The sequence below is a fragment of the Malus domestica genome, chromosome 13, assembly GCF_042453785.1.
Source record: "Malus domestica chromosome 13, GDT2T_hap1".
Taxonomy (NCBI): Eukaryota; Viridiplantae; Streptophyta; class Magnoliopsida; order Rosales; family Rosaceae; genus Malus; species Malus domestica.
Window position 1 is genome coordinate 567,998 of NC_091673.1, and position 15,836 is coordinate 583,833.

A 15,836-nucleotide genomic window follows, 5' to 3' on the forward strand; every position below is an offset into this window, starting at 1 on the left:
TTAAATAGTCAGTACGCTCGACTAAATAGTCAGTACTATCCGATGACAAATTATCTTACCCGACTGAAATAGTCAGTACAGTCCAAGCTGCCAAACGAGGCCTTATGGGTGTGTTGAGAAGTTGCCTCTGTGTTCCTATGATATGGGTGCTAAGGATTTCTGGGTGGTGATTGTTCTTGCCCTTGCTTCCAAGCTCAAATCTTGGGCTCTCAGAACTTGACATGCAATCCAAATGATATGAAAGCATTAGAGGATTTCATGTCAAGTTTAACAACTGTGATCGACGAGTGGGAAACAATTTCTCATCTGATTGTTGTAAATGGGAAGGCATCACTTGCAACTCTTCATCCTTTTCAGTGGTTAAGTTAGAGCTTCCAAGTAAAAGACTAGCAGGCAATCTCTCTGCATCTTTAAACACTTTGGACCAACTTAGAACCCTCAATCTCTCTCAAAATTTCCTCAAAGGTTCCCTTCCAATTGCACTCTTTCGTTTGCGAAATTTAGATTTAGAGCTCTTAGACTTAAACTTTAATGGCTTTTCCGGCCCCATTCCTTTCGGCATTGATTTACCTTCAATCCAGTTCCTTGACATTTCCCATAACCTTTTGAATGGTTCCCTTCCTGGCAGCATGTGTGACAGCAATTATACTCAACTTCGAGTACTCAACGTGACTGCTAACTACTTCTCTGGCAATCTTCCACCAAGTTTTGGCAATTGTACTTCCTTGGAGGACCTTGACCTGAGCACGAATTATCTTATAAGCACAGGTGATGGTATATTCAAATGTACTTCCTTGCCGCAAAACACGGAGGTCGACACACATAGGTATAAGTAAAGGTTGGACGTTCTTGCCAACCTGTCTTGCCGCAAAACACGGAGGTCGACACACATAAGGACTTTCCAGTTGTCAAGCAGTGGTGCTGTTCCTTTACCCTTATGGGTAATAGTAGGGTAGCTGGAACTTCGAAATTCTCGTGCCTAAACTTTGTCAGAGATCTTTGACAAAGTTATATGTGGTACCCGAGGAGTTGATGGTGCATATGGAGAGCGGTGATTGAACAGTAAGATTCACGTGTTTTCTACTTCACCAGAAATCTTCGACAGATTGCCCGTGATTTCCGCAAAGCTGATTGTGCATGTGACAGGTGCTGACGAGGCTGAAAAAGCAGGTGCTTCTTCGATTTCTGAGATCGGCCCTCGTGGTCTCTGAGCAGCCCAGCTTTTGAGAAAGCAAACGCCTCTTCGATTTCTGAGATCGGCCCTCGTGGTCTCTGAGCAGCCCAGCTTTTGAGAAAGCAAACGCCTCTTCGATTTCTGAAGCTCCGTCGAGTGCAGATTTTTATAGAGGCTGGCATTAAGTTCCACAGCACATCTGAATCTCTACCAGTAGAAGCTCATTTCTTGGACTTCTAAGATCTTGATTTGTCTGACCTCTTCCCTCTTCAACACATTTGAAAATGTCTAGACCCTCCGACCGTCGTTTTGACCTGAACCTTGGAGAAGAGACAGCCACGCCTTCTCCAGACAACATATGGCGCCCATCCTTCATATCCCCTACTGGTCCTCTTACCGTTGGGGATTCTGTGATGAAGAATGATATGACCGCTGCAGTGGTGGCCAGGAACCTTCTCACTCCCAAAGATAATAGACTACTTTCCAAACGGTCTGATGAGTTGGCTGTTAAGGACTCTCTGGCTCTTAGTGTTCAGTGTGCAGGTTCTGTGTCTAATATGGCCCAACGCTTATTTGCTAGAACCCGCCAAGTTGAATCATTGGCTGCTGAAGTGATGAGTCTCAAACAGGAGATTAGAGGGCTCAAGCATGAGAATAAGCAGTTGCACCGGCTCGCCCATGACTATGCTACAAACATGAAGAGGAAGCTTGACCAGATGAAGGAATCTGATGGTAAGGTTTTACTTGATCATCAGCGGTTTGTGGGTTTGTTCCAAAGGCATTTATTGCCTTCGTCCTCTGGGGCTGTACCTGGTAATGAAGCTTCAAATGATGAACCTCCAATGCCTCCTCCTTCTGGGGTTTTGTCAAGTACTGAGGCTCCGGATAACCACCCTCCGGTGCTTTCTCTTTCTGGGGCTCTACCGACTGCTGAGACTTCCCCTAAGCAACCTTTGTGAAGGCTCCCTTTTGTTTGTTTATTTTGACTCATGTATATGTACATATTTGTGGCTTATCGAAAATATTAATAAATAAGATTTGCTTCATTTCAATATATTGTGTTAAATACACCAAAGCCTTCTTCATAAAGTTCTTTGAATTTTTGCTTTTGTTGAAACCTATATTGTTGAAGCTTTGTGAGTGAAGCATGTAGTTTGAGGTAGTGTTCCCTTAATTTCCCGAGTGAGGAAAACTTCTCGGTTGGAGACTTGAAAAATCCAAGTCACTGAGTGGTTGTGAGACTGCCGAGTATTAAGGTGCAGTAGTATATGGTGGGAGTCCCCCAAGTCTTCAGGCGAAGAGAGTTGCCGAATGAGGTGTCTCGCTTGTTACTAATTTGTCAAAGTAACGAATCCTTGTTTCGATGTCACACATTCGCATATGCCTTATCTAAAAATATTTCCAACTTTTGTGTGTTTGATGCTGCATGCTATTGACTAGACAAGATCAAGTGCAATTAGTAGCTTTTCTCTCTTTTTCATCTTTTCTTTGGTGGAATTGCTTTTCGTTTCCACTAATCAGCCTGAGTGGATGCAAGATAACACCTTTCTCTATAGCTCAGATTGCAAAGTCGTCTTCATGAAAGTTTTTCCTTATCTTGTGAACTACAACATATCCAAATTTGAGATCCATCGGAGTAGTACAACTTCAGAAATCCAGGTATGATGAGTGACTGTTTATCATTTGTCTGTCAACCCGTCAGATTTGTTGTGAGCTTTGAAACTCTATTTTCTCTTGCTCAGATCAGCATGCTTTCTTCATTGAAGTTGTTCCTCAGCTTGTGAACTACAACATATCCAAATTTGAGATCCCTCGGAGCAGTATAACTCCAGAAATCCAGGTATGATGAATGACTGGTTATTATTTTTCTGTCAACCCGTCAGATTTGTTGTGAGCTTCGAAACTCCATTTTCTCTTGTTCAGATCGGTATGCTTTCTTCATTGAAGTTGTTCCTCAGCTTGTGAACTACAACATATCCAAATTTGAGATCCCTCGGAGCAATATAACTCCAGAAATCCAGGTATGATGAATGACTGGTTATTATTTTTCTGTCAACCCGTCAGATTTGTTGTGAGCTTCGAAACTCCATTTTCTATTGTTCAGATCGGCATGCTTTCTTCATTGAAGTTGTTCCTCATCAACTCTTTCATAACATATCAAAAATTCAGGATGAACTAACGGTTAAATATTTCCAGATCTTCGAAACATCACAACAGCTTCGAAATCTGCAAGAAGCCGACTATCATGTTTGGAGCTTCAACACTTTAATTTCCGTCGCTCAAACAGAAACGATTCCTTCTTGAAAGTTGTTCATCTGCTCAAGAACTAGAGGGTGTCCAAAATTCAGCTCCATTGGAGAAAAGCAGCACCTGCAAAAATTTGATAGAGGAAAGGAGGCGAAGCTTTGTTGGATTTCTAGGCTGGGGAAGATTCCAGTTTTTGTAGCAACTTCAGTACTGGTGAATTGCTTGTATTTTTGTCCATAACTAAATTTTGGACTTTGAATTATTATTTGATCTATTATAATATGTTTGGGAACATATATAAGTGAATAAATAAGAGGGAAGATTTTGGGCCCTTGTGGGTGTAAAACAAAAAATGTTTATGTTTACCCAAGTGTTTTTGTACAAGTTCAAGGGCATCTTGGGTTTTGTGAACAAAATTTGTTTATTTGGAGCAAGGTTTTGTGTTGAAGCTTTGTAGGTGAAGCTTTGGTGTTGAAGCTTTCTAGGTGAAGCTTTGGTGTTGAAGCTTTCTAGGTGAAGCTTTGTAGATGAAGCTTTCTAGGTGAAGCTTTGATGGTGAAGCTTTGATGGTGAAAGTATGTAGAGGGAGCTTTCTAGGTGAAGCTTTTTTAGGTGAAGCTTTGTAGATGAAGCTTTTTTTTTTTTTTTTAAGTGAAGCTTTTCGGGTGAAGTTTTTTTTTTTTTTTTTTTTGGGTGAAGCTTTGTGGGTGAAGCTTTTTAGGTGAAGCTTTGTGGGTGAAGCTTTGGAGGTGAAGCTTTTAGGGTGAAGCTTTTTGGGTGAAGCTTTGGAGGTGAAGCTTTTCGGGTGAAGCTTTTTGGATGAAGCTGTTTTTTTTTTTTTTTTTTTTTTTTGGGCGCTTGACACGGTCTTCATTTGCTTGTTTTGTAGTGACTGTGGAAGACGGATTGCTTTCTGATTGAGAAGGGTTCCGGCATCGCTTTGCACCATCTTCATGTGGGTAATATAGGAACTTCCTTATGTTTTGATCATGCATGTAGTGATAGAATTTGTTTCTTCTTATTGTAGATGTCAGAGCCTGGAAGTTCTAGTGATGAGGGCTCTTCTAGCTTTAGCTCTAAGTCTGAGTCTGCAATGTCGGAGTCTTCAGGGTCTTTGTTAGAGTCCGGTACTAGAGAAACATTGGATGATCTTCCCAACCGTCAAACTTTAGCTATTGCTAGTTCTTCCTCCATGGCGTTGGGTGAGGGGGTTGTTTTTGATGCCATACCCATAGTTCGCTCTGAGTTCACAGCAGACCATCTAAAGAATAACTTGTTAGATAATGAGAAGCAGGTTGAGGCGCTAAGGCAGTCATGTAATATCCCTCGTAGTGTAGGGATACGTTTGGTACATGATGAAGAATGGCCTTCTGAGCCTCCCCAGGGTCATGTTATGTTCTACACCCAGATATTACTGACTTTAGGGGTGAGACTACCTTTACATCCGTGGTTGCAAAAGATGTTATCTTTGATCGGATATGCACCTGGGCAACTCAATCCTGGTTTCTGGGATACTTTGATTGGATTTTATATCATTTGGATGGAGTGTGGGTTGTGTGAGCCTTCCTTCCATCAGTGGCGTTACTGTTACAAGATGCGCCCAGCAAAATCATGCACTGGTTATGCCGAGTGTGCATGTCGGAGTGAGAGAGAGCGTATTGTGTATGGTAAGAAAAAGGCATACTACACATGGAAAAACCGTTGGTGCTTTCTGTATAATGATTGGGAGTATGATAAGGGTGTCACGCCTGAGCGACGTGTGCTTACTCACTTCCAGACTGTAGGTTGTAACGTATCAACCGTTCGTACTATTTGCTATTTGTTGTGGTCTTTTCTTGCTTCTAACACTTTGCTTCATGTAGTGACGCGGGGCACCATCCAACTGTTTGGGCAGGAACTATCTGACATAGAGAAGGTGTTGAGGGTGCCCAAAGAGGATAGACACTTAAGCAAGCTACGACCCTTATTTCGTCGGTACGGTTTCCAACCCTTAGTTTCCGAGAGCCAGGGACGATCGAGTAAGTTGCATCCTTCATGTAAACTTAGCTCAATTCCTTACTTTATTTGGAAAGTTGTATTTCTTATTTTGATTTTCCTTATGCAGTGGAGAAGGTAAGCAAGAAAACAGGGACTAGCACCAATAAAAGGAAAGCACCAGTGTTAGTTCCTTCGGAAGACATCCTACCGCATAAGAAAATTCATAAGTTCCGAGGGGAACCATCCGTTAGACCTAAGTCCCAAGATGGGGTCCTTAAGGGGCCTGCCTTTAAGAAGACTGGAGTCGAGGCCGTTGAAAATACTGCTGCCGTAGTTGTAGGAGAAGGGAGCCGACTGTTGCCTCCTCCTCTTACTATGGAGCACACTGTCCAGGAAAGTGATCCTGGTTCCCGCCATGAGGGGAAAGGCAAGGAAAGAGCTGGCAGTGTCCCGTGGAAGGACTTGAGGGTTGCCACGCGGCCAAAGGATTTTGGGGATATCAACAATTGCTTGGCAGGGCGTCGATTCGCCTTCGATGAGCTCGGAGAGCCCTTAGCTAAGGATGAATCGGATTGCGACCGGATGTTGAAGCTGTCTTCATATGTGAGTGTTACTTTGTCATTTCCTTACTTTTTCCTCTTTATTATCATTATTTAGGTAGTGATGATCGTCTTGCCATGCAGGTCATGGCCGAGTATCACGACAGACTGCAAGAGGTTGAGCGGTACAAGGCAAAACTGAAGGAGAATAAGCAGCTTGTGGACGAGGCCCGAAGGAATAAGGGACTTTTGACTCAGGCTCTCCAACTGAAGGACGAAACCATGGAGAGCTTGAAAAGGCGAAATGGTGAGAACCTAAGGCTTAAGAAATTGTTTGAGGCAACTAAAAAACAGTTTGAGGTGGCTACCTTGGAGGTATCCAAGGTTAGGGGAGAATTGGATGGTGCCTTAGTTGAGATTTCTGAACTGGAGAAGAGCATTCCAACTGAAAGGGAGGCTGCTGTGCAAGAATACTTAAGTTCTTCGACCTTTCATCTTGCTATTAAACCCCACTGTGCTCAAGAAGCTCGCTTTGAAAAAAGGAAATGGATGGCCGTCCTTGATCGTTATGATGATGGGAGCATTCTTCGAAAATACCACGAAGATATAGATGAGCATCATCGAAAGGGCGAGACATTTGTCCTTGCTGTTGATCCTAGCAGCGAAGATGAGTCTGATAATGAAGGTAGTGCTGATGCACAGACTCAGCATGGTGAAGAGGATCTTGGGGATGCAGAGGATGATGGTAGGACGCGGAATGATACTGCTAGGGGTTCGGCTTCAGATGAGAATGAATAGCAGTGTCTTTACTATCTGCATGTATTCTGGATGTAGTAGTCTGATGTGTGTATAACATGTGCCCATGTTATAAGCTTGAGAGTTTTGGATTTTAGGTGTTTATGAGTGTTTGCACTATTATTAATGCATGTTTGGCTATGTATGAATAGATCTATTGTTTGGATATAAGCCCTTGTTTGGTTGTTCCTTTCTTTGTATAGTCTTGTCGACACATACTTAGATTTTGTTTCGTGTTGGATATATCTGCTTTGAGGTTTCAACACTTGAGTGTTCCATTGCTAGGAATGTAAAAGAGTGAGGGCTGAGTTGGCTAAATTACCTCTTTATTGAATTCATTGCCAAATGGCCTTCATTACATAGGATGCCGAACGGCTATAGCTCAACACTTGTACATTGTGAGTCTATTTGTAGTAGTACTTCAAGTGATCAGCGTTCCATGGATGGCCAAGGGTCTTGCCATCGGAGCTTCTAAGTGTGTAAGAGCCAGGGCGACTGATGCCAATGACTTCATACGGTCCATCCCAGTTTGGACTAAGTGTGCCTTCACTCGGGACTCTGTCGCAGAGTAATCTTTTCTTTAAGACCCAGTCTCCTATTTTGAAAGAACGAGGCTTGACCCTAGAGTCATAATAGTTGGAGATGCGCTGCTTGTAGGCGACATTCCTCAAGTGAGCTTGGTTTCTGTGTTCCTCGACTAAATCCAAGTTGAGGGTGAGTTGTTTGTCATTTTCACTTTGAATGTAGTTCTGGACTCGGAATGTTGCTTGCTCGAGCTCAACAGGGACAACCGCCTCTGTGCCAAAGGCAAGTGAGAATGGAGTTTCTCCTGTTGAAGTCCGATATGAAGTGCGATATGACCAAAGAACTTGGGGTACAAATTCTGGCCAACAGCCTTTAGCTTTGTCCAAGCTGGTTTTCAAAGTGCGCTTGATTATTTTGTTGATGGCCTCAACTTGTCCATTAGACTGGGGATGAGCTGGAGAGGCAAAGCATAAGTTGATGTTGAACTTAGAGCAGAACAACCTGAACTTCTTGTTGTCAAACTGTCGCCCATTGTCAGTGACTATCGCATTGGGAATGCCGAATCTACAAAGGATGTTCTTCCACACGAAGTCTTCTATCTTTGCCTCAGTAATGGTTGCCAAGGGTTCTACTTCGGCCCACTTTGTGAAGTAGTCCACTGCAATGACTGCGTAACAGACTTTTCCCTTCCCTGCCGGCATTGGGCCGATCAAATCAAGTCCCCACTGGGCGAAGGGCCAAGGGCTGATCATAGGAGTAAGAGGCTCTGGAGGGGAATGAGGAATAGTCGCATATCGTTGACATTTGTCACATGAGCGGGATACTTTGATGGCATCCTGGTGGAGTGTTGGCCAGTAATATCCTTGGCGAAAAGTCTTGTGTGCTAGGGACAGAGATCCAGCATGATCTCCACAGACTCCCTCATGTATTTCCCGAAGGACGATTTCCGCCTCGGCAGGCGTAAGACACCTTAAGTATGGCAGGCTAAAACCTCGCTTATAGAGTTGATCATTGATGATCAGGTAGCGGGTAGACTTGTATCGAATTTGCTTAGCCTGGACTTTATCATTTGGGAGGGTGCCATGAGCAAGGAAATTATAGATCGGGGTGATCCAACTATCCCCCTGTTGTAAGTTGCATACTTCTGCGGCCATGGTGCTTGGTGTTGCCAACAGTTCGACATGAATTTTTCTTCCAATCTTGTCTTCCACAGCTGAGGCAAGGCGAGCCAGGGCGTCTGCATGACTGTTTGCCGCTCGAGGAACTTGGGTGATCTGGTAGTGGAAGTGCTTGAGCAAAAGTTGTGTTTGCGCAAGATATGCTGCCATGGAGCTGTCCTTAGCATCAAAGTTGTTGGTAACCTGGTTGACCACTAATTGGGAGTCACTGAAAATATCAATTTGTTTAACCCCGAGGTGTTTGGCCAAACGTAATCCTGCTAGAAGGGCTTCATACTCGGCCTCATTGTTTGATGCCTTGAATTTGAAACGAAGAGCATACTCCATTGCTACTTTGTCGGGCGTAGTCAAGACTAGTCCCGCTCCACAGCCCTGTTGGTTGGATGAGCCATCAACATACAGACTCCATGCTGGGGTTGTTGGTTTTATCTTCTGAGCTTCCGATGGTAATGAAGCTACTGCTTCAGGTGTAGAAGCAATGTCAACAGGATATGTGAAGTCGGCGATGAAATCTGCTACTGCTTGACCTTTTTCGGCTGGTTTTGGTTGGTAGGAGATGTCAAACTCACCCAATGCTATCGCCCATTTGATCATTCGTCCAGACGTGTCAGGACTCTGGAGTATCTGTCGAAGAGGGTGATTGGTAAGCACGATGATGGCGTGTGCTTGGAAATAAGGGCGAAGTTTCCGAGCAGACATGACCAATGCTAGAGCTAATTTCTCAATGTTGGAGTATCGTGTCTCCGCATCTTGTAGGGCCTTGCTATCGTAGTAGACGGGCCGTTCGACACCACTGTCCATTCGAATAAGAACAGAACTGACTGCTGAAGCCGAAACCGATAGATAGATGATAAGAGTGTCACCAACTTCTGGTTTGGAGAGCAGAGGGGCTTTACTCATGTACTCTTTGAGGTTCCTGAATGCCTTGGCACATTCCTCCGTCCATGTAATGTACTTCTTATTTCCCTTGAGTGCTTTGAAGAAAGGAGCACATCTGTCTGTGGCCTTAGAGATGAATCTGGTTAAGGCTGCCACCTTGCCAGTAAGGCTTTGGATGTCTTTTGAAGTTATTGGCTCTTTCATGTCGAAGATTGCTTTGATCTTTTCAGGGTTAGCTTCAATGCCTCGTTGGCTAATCATGAAGCCTAAGAATTTGCCAGAGCCCACGCCGAAGGCACATTTGTTGGGGTTCAACCTCATTCGATACCTCTTTAGAATGGTGAAAGTTTCAGATAGGTTGGTGATGTGTTGGTCAGCATGTTTGCTTTTGACTAGCATATCATCAACGTAAACTTCCATGTTCTTCCCAATTTGTTCGGCGAACATTGAATTGACCAGTCTCTGATAAGTTGCTCCTGCATTCTTTAGGCCGAAAGGCATGACTTTATAGCAATATAGTCCCCTGTCAGTAGTGAAGGCCGTGTGTTCTTGGTCTGAGGGGTTCATGAGGATTTGGTTGTATCATGAATAAGCGTCCATAAAGCTCAAGAGCTCACACCCTGCCGTAGAGTCTATAAGCCTGTCAATAAGAGGAAGAGGGAAACTATCTTTCGGACACCCTTTGTTTAGGTCGGTGTAGTCAACACACATCCTCTACAAGACCTTTTGAAGCGAAAGACTTTCTTTGGTCGGATTTTTCCTAACAAGGACCACATTTGCTACCCATGTCGGGTAATTGACTTCGCGGACAAAGCCTATGCCTTTGAGTTTTTCAACTTCTGCTTTCATTGCCTCGTATCGTTCAGCGTCATAAGATCTTCGCTTCTGTCTCACCGGCTTGATCTTGGGGTCAATACTCAAACGATGACATATGACATCGGGAGAGATGCCTTGCATGTCCTCGTATGACCAGGCGAAGACTTCAGTGTTCTCTTTCAAAAAAGATATCAATGCTAACCGAATGGATGGTGACAATGTGGTGCCAATCTTCACCATGCGATCTGGATAATCTCTTGAGATAGGTACCTTCTCCAACTTTTCAGCAGGTTGGGCTTGCTGGGTGAAAGAGTCATCTCGAGGATCATCGGGTTGATTGTTGCTATCAGGAAGATCCAAGTTCGCTTCATCTAGGCTGGTCTTTATGACTTGGTCATGTACAGACAGGGTTTCCTTGGGTCCGGGCAAGTGTTGTTGCTTAACTGAAGTGTTGTAACATGATCGTGCAGTAAGCTGATCTCCTCTGATGTCACCGTTGCCATGGGGGGTTGGAAATTTCATCAACAGCATATGCGTGGATACCATAGCCTTGAGATCATTGATGCCTGTGCGCCCAAAGATGACATTGTATGCCGTTGGGCAGTCAACCACGAGGAAGTTAGTGGTAATGGTAGCCGTGTAAGGGCCTGTACCAATAGTAAAGGGTAAATGTATGCTCCCTAAGGGTTGCACGATATCACCGGAGAAGCTTATCAGAGGAGAAATCGAGCGATCGAGCAAGTGTTCAGCGACACTGAGTGCCCTGAAAGCTTCGGCAAACATGATATTGACCGAAGCCCCTGTGTCTACGAGGATTCGTCGAACATCAAAGTTGGCTATGTGAGCCTCCACGATCAATGGGTCGTTATGAGGGTAGATGATGCCTCTTTCTTCCTCAGGGTAGAAACATATCGGATCCCAGTTAGGCTTTTGATACTTCCCTCCCCTGATGTCTTCCACGTGAAACACTTGGTGACCAGGCCTCAGAATTCGTTCACTGTTTTTCATGGCCCTATTGGAAGATTCAGATATGGGTGTGCCGCCGCTTATGGAATATATGACATTCACCTGGCGTTGGTTACGGTTATCCCTTTGAGGGTGAAGAAGGAATTGATCAATTTTTCCTTCTCGTGCCAAAGCTTCAATACGATCACGGAGGATGATACATTTCTCGCTATCATGGCCGTTATGCTCATGGTAGCAACAAAACATGCCCGCGTTATTCGGGGGCGTGTAATCTGGGTGCCTCAGCTTTGGCTTTGGTATCAGGTGAGCTATGCTGGGGTAAATGGCCGCGCATGTGGCATTCAAGGGCGTGTATGTCTCATACCTTGGGGTAGGGGGTATCTTGACGCGGGTTTGACCCACTGCATTGACTGCCTGGGGGCGAGCGTTATTGTGGCGATACCCTTGGTTATCGGGATAGTGTCCCTTATTCTTTTTACTGGAAGGAGAGTGGTGAGGATGGAAATCCTTCCTCTTGCCTTGAAATTGATATGTCTGTTGATTCGGTGAAGCATTATGCAAGGCATGGGGAGGTGCCACTGCTGTTTGGAAAGTCAAGGTCTTCTCATTTAGGTGAGTCTGGCTTTCACCTCCCACTTGTTGATAAAGGATGGTTGTAGGGGGTTTCTCCTGATATGTCTTTGCCTCGGCGGAGGCATGGTTATAAGCCTGCGCCATCACCTCAGAGTAAGTCTTCCAAGTATTGGCATTGATCATGTATTTAAAGAAACAATCACGTAGGCCTGCCGTGAAGGCTTTGAGGGCAGTCTTGTCGTCTGCCTCGGCACACCGGGAGTATTCATGGCTGAAGCGGCCAGCATACATACGTAATGACTCGTCTGGCTTCTGGCGGATAGTGTACAGGTCTTCTGCAGAGTGCAAGCGATCGGTTTGGAAAATGTGTTGGGAAACAAATAGTTTCCTCAATTCCTCAAATGAGTCTACCGTCTCAGGTGTAAGACGACAATACCAATTTAGAGCTCCGCCAGAGAGGGTGGAGGGGAAGAGAAGACATCGCTCTTCGTCGGTGTGCATCCGGTATGCCATGGTGGACTCAAAGAGGTTAAGGTGCTCAATCGGGTCCTCTTTTCCAGTATAAAGTTGCAAGCCAAGCTTCTGCTTTGTCTTTGCTTGAAGGGGGGTGTTGAGGATCCTCCTTGTAAGAGGGCCAGGCCTGGGTTGGTTCCAGTCAGGTATTTCAGCCTGACGTTCAGCCTTCAACTTGTTTACTTCCTCAAGAAGTTGTAGGACAAGGGGGTCCTGAGCGGAGTTATGTGCCACTGGAGCTTTCTTTCGTAAATCTCCATCTCCTCTTGGAATTAGGAAGGTTTGATCAAGGGCATGTGATTTTTCCCTGGACTCGCTGTACTGGCTTCCAGGGTATGTCTGTCGGAACACCTCTGAGTCCCCTGTACCCTCATGTCTCTCTAGGACTTGTTGCCCCTTCCCCAAATTGGTGGCCGGCTCGGGCCATGGCAGGGGACCGAGTCTCTCAGAAATCCTTGGGTTATTGATCTTTGAGCTTATATGGATGGAATTCTCTCGACGTTGCTTCAGGAAATCCCGACAATCGCGAAAGACGGCTTTCGATCCTTCTGCCCCTTCAGCAAAGAGGTGTCTCCCTCCGCTTCTCATGGTTCGGGTCGAAGCAACTGGGTTAAGAGAAGCCTCATGTTGATTATCAAATCGAGGGGTAATTTGTTCCCTATCAGGGATATCTATGTCGAATGCATGTGACCCTCCATGTTGGAGGGCACCCAGTTGATGGTTGACTTCCACGGGGGCAACAAGCTCGCGTGTCTGAGCTTGCCTAGCTTCGTGAAGTGTCTCGAAGAGCTTCTCATATTGCTCCTGGAGGACCTCATTCCTCATTGCTATCTTGTTGTTCTGAGCTTCCAACTCATCGACTTTAGCTTGAAGAAGAACTCGTTTTCCTTCCTTCTTTCGTTGTTTCGCACTATGTGCAAGGGGGGTGTCATTCTGTGTGCTGTGGCTTCCTTCGCTTCCCATGCTGGAGAGGGATGCCTGATCAAAAGAAAGTGTACGAATGATAGAAACCAGCTTGACACAGCTGAAGAGAGTATGAATAAGTGTCGTTTCCCACAGACGGCGCCAAATGTTGATGCACAAAATCAACGAAGACTTTGGTACAACAGAAAGTGTCGGGTTTTGTGACCTTCGCTTGGTTGCTTCGGTCACTAGTGAGGATAAGTACGTAAATGAATAGAGACAGAGAAGCAAACACAGGATGTACGTGGTTCACCCAGATTGGCTACGTCCACAGAGTAGAGGAGTTCTTATTAGTAGTGAAGGGCTTACACAAGTACAAAGGATCAAGCTCTCAATTTAATGAGTTCTTGTGAATGATTTAACACAAATGGCATTAGGCAATATTGTGGGGGAATGACCCCTATTTATAGAAAAACTTGTAGCTTTGTCACATTGACACGTGTCATGTTATGATTGGTTCTTGATGTCGACACGTGCTGCGCTCTGATTGGCTTCTAATCTTGACACGTGTCGAGTAGTGATTGGCCTCCTGGTCGGAGGGGAACTCTTCTGGGTCCTTGACAGTATAGCGTTGGCCGGTGCTCGGTAGTTTCGGGATTGGTCAAGTATGGTACAAACACAAAGGTTTATTGCAACTGTGAAAGCTAACCTGATTGAGTATTCAAGACAACAAGTTTGCTGAGCCACTTAGCGAAAAATTCGGTAACCTCATTAACTTAGTTCGTTTGGATATCTTAAGTAATTAGTTTTTAAGAACTATCCCAGATATTTTCTACAGCCTTGGAAGATTACAGAATCTTGTACTTCATTCAAATCGGTTTGGTGGTCAGATACCCCCTTCCTTGTCGAGTTCCTCGACCATCTCTTTGTTTAATTTGAGAAACAATTCATTGCAGGGCACAATTGATCTTAATTGTTCAGCAATGACTAGTTTGACCTCTCTTGATCTCGGTTCCAATCAGTTTGATGGGCATATTCCCTCCAATCTTCCCTCTTGTTGACATTTGAATAATGTCATTCTTGCCTGTAACAACTTCACGGGCGAAATACCAGAAAGCTTCAAGAGTTTCCATAGCCTCTCTTACCTCTCGCTGTCAAACTCCAGCCTTTCCAATATCTCTTTTGCCTTATAAATTTTACAGCAGTGCCATAACCTGACTACTTTGGTTCTCGCCTTGAACTTCCGTGGCGAAGTACTGCCTGCTGATCCAATCCTTCATTTGGAAAAGTTGAAGGTTCTGATCATTGCAAATTGCAGGCTCACAGGTTCAACACCCTTATGGTTGAGTACTAGCAGCATATTGTAGTTGTTAGATATATCGTGGAACCAATTGCAAGGAACAATTCCAATCTGGTTTGGCAATTTTAGCAGTTTTTTCTACTTGGACATGTCGAATAATTCGCTTACGGGTGAAATCCCTTGAAGCTTAACTGAACTACCGAGCCTCATTAATGGGAGGATCTCCATTGAGGAACCTTCTCCTGATTTCCCTTTAATCATGAAAAGGAATGTAAGTGCACGAGGGTTGCAGTACAATCAAGTGTGTAGCTTTCCACCGACGCTGGAACCAAGTAACAATAATCTTTGCGGACCAATTTGGCCAGAGTTTGGGAAACTGAAATTGCTTCATGTTTAAGATCTTAAGTTCAACGGTCTATCAGGACCGATTCTGAGTAGTTTATCTGCCAAGTCCAACTTAGAGATTCTGAATTTGTCTCATAACAAGCTCTCCAGGACACTCCCGCATTCACTGGTCAATCTTAACTTCTTGTCCAAGTTTAGTGTTACAGTCAATCAGTTATACGGGATGATCCTTACATGAGGTTAGTTTTCGACCTTCTCAAGTTCAAACTTTGAAAGGAACAATCTTAGCGGATACGATGCTTTCCCTTGTCCAGCATGATTGGATGCTCATCTAGGAACATGGTTCGGGAAATCGAGCAAGGATTATACAGGAGTTATTGCCGGAGTCGGTGTCGGATTTGTATTTGTAATAGCATGTTTCATTGGAATAGATAGGTACGTTCAATGGCGGATCCAGGAAATAATATTAGGGGGTTTAGTAAGAATAGTGCGCACAAGCTATTGTCATTTCATCAAGTCTTGGTAGGCCTGAAGTCATTTGGAAATGCATACTGCACACCTGTTAATGTATGCAGGGGCAACACCAAGGTATACATGGACATTTATCGAGTCTTGGTAGACCTGAGGTCAGTTGGAAGGCATGTATGAAACCAAATCTAATCTTCAAAATGGCAGCACTCAAGGTATCCATAGATATTCACCGAAATTCGGAAGGTGAGCACCCAAAGTATCCACAGAAGTTCACCGAAGTTTGGGGGGGGTCAGCTGACCCCTCTGCCTCTCAATGCATCCGCCCCTGGGTACGTTTAGACTTTTTAAGGAGAGTACATCATACATCCTTTTTATTTTATTTGTATTTGGAATAACATGTACATTTACGTTCGTGGCCTAATGTATAGAGTATTAGCTTGTGGTTGTGTAAGTGAGAGAGATTCCAGCACTGGTATATTCATATCCAGCGACACTCGCACACGAATGGTGGGAGGTGCCACATACGAACATTTGTGTGCAAGAACTTCTCCCAAGTGATGAAGGTGGATTCCTTTGAATGTAACAAAAGAAAAACATATGAAATGTAAGGGTTGCAAATTAGATAATACTTGGCT

General features: G+C 44.4%; 1 protein-coding gene, 1 long non-coding RNA gene and 1 pseudogene across 2 annotated transcripts; all 3 read left to right on the forward strand.

The window, feature by feature from the left end:
• The first annotated feature begins 142 nt into the window (after nt 1–142).
• On the forward strand, nt 143–15,049 carry LOC139190414 (phytosulfokine receptor 1-like; annotated as a pseudogene).
• On the forward strand, nt 2,472–3,695 carry LOC139190517 (uncharacterized). The gene is made up of 2 exons (XR_011574780.1): nt 2,472–3,014; nt 3,098–3,695. It is a non-coding gene; the product is annotated as an uncharacterized lncRNA (long non-coding RNA).
• On the forward strand, nt 5,744–6,928 carry LOC139190516 (uncharacterized). Its single transcript, XM_070810850.1, has 2 exons — nt 5,744–6,001; nt 6,082–6,928. The coding sequence occupies exons 1-2, from the start codon at nt 5,774–5,776 to the stop codon at nt 6,733–6,735; spliced, it is 882 nt and encodes a 293-aa protein (XP_070666951.1). The 5' UTR covers nt 5,744–5,773; the 3' UTR covers nt 6,736–6,928.
• Nucleotides 15,050–15,836: the final 787 nt, after the last annotated feature.

Excerpts from the sequence above, each read along its gene's own strand:
- LOC139190516 (XM_070810850.1), top strand. The coding sequence starts at position 5,774 with ATGGAGCACACTGTCCAGGAAAGTGATCCTGGTTCCCGCCATGAGGGG. Across the intron at positions 6,002-6,081 it reads TGTTGAAGCTGTCTTCATAT|GTCATGGCCGAGTATCACGA; the intron begins GTGAGTGTTACT and ends CTTGCCATGCAG.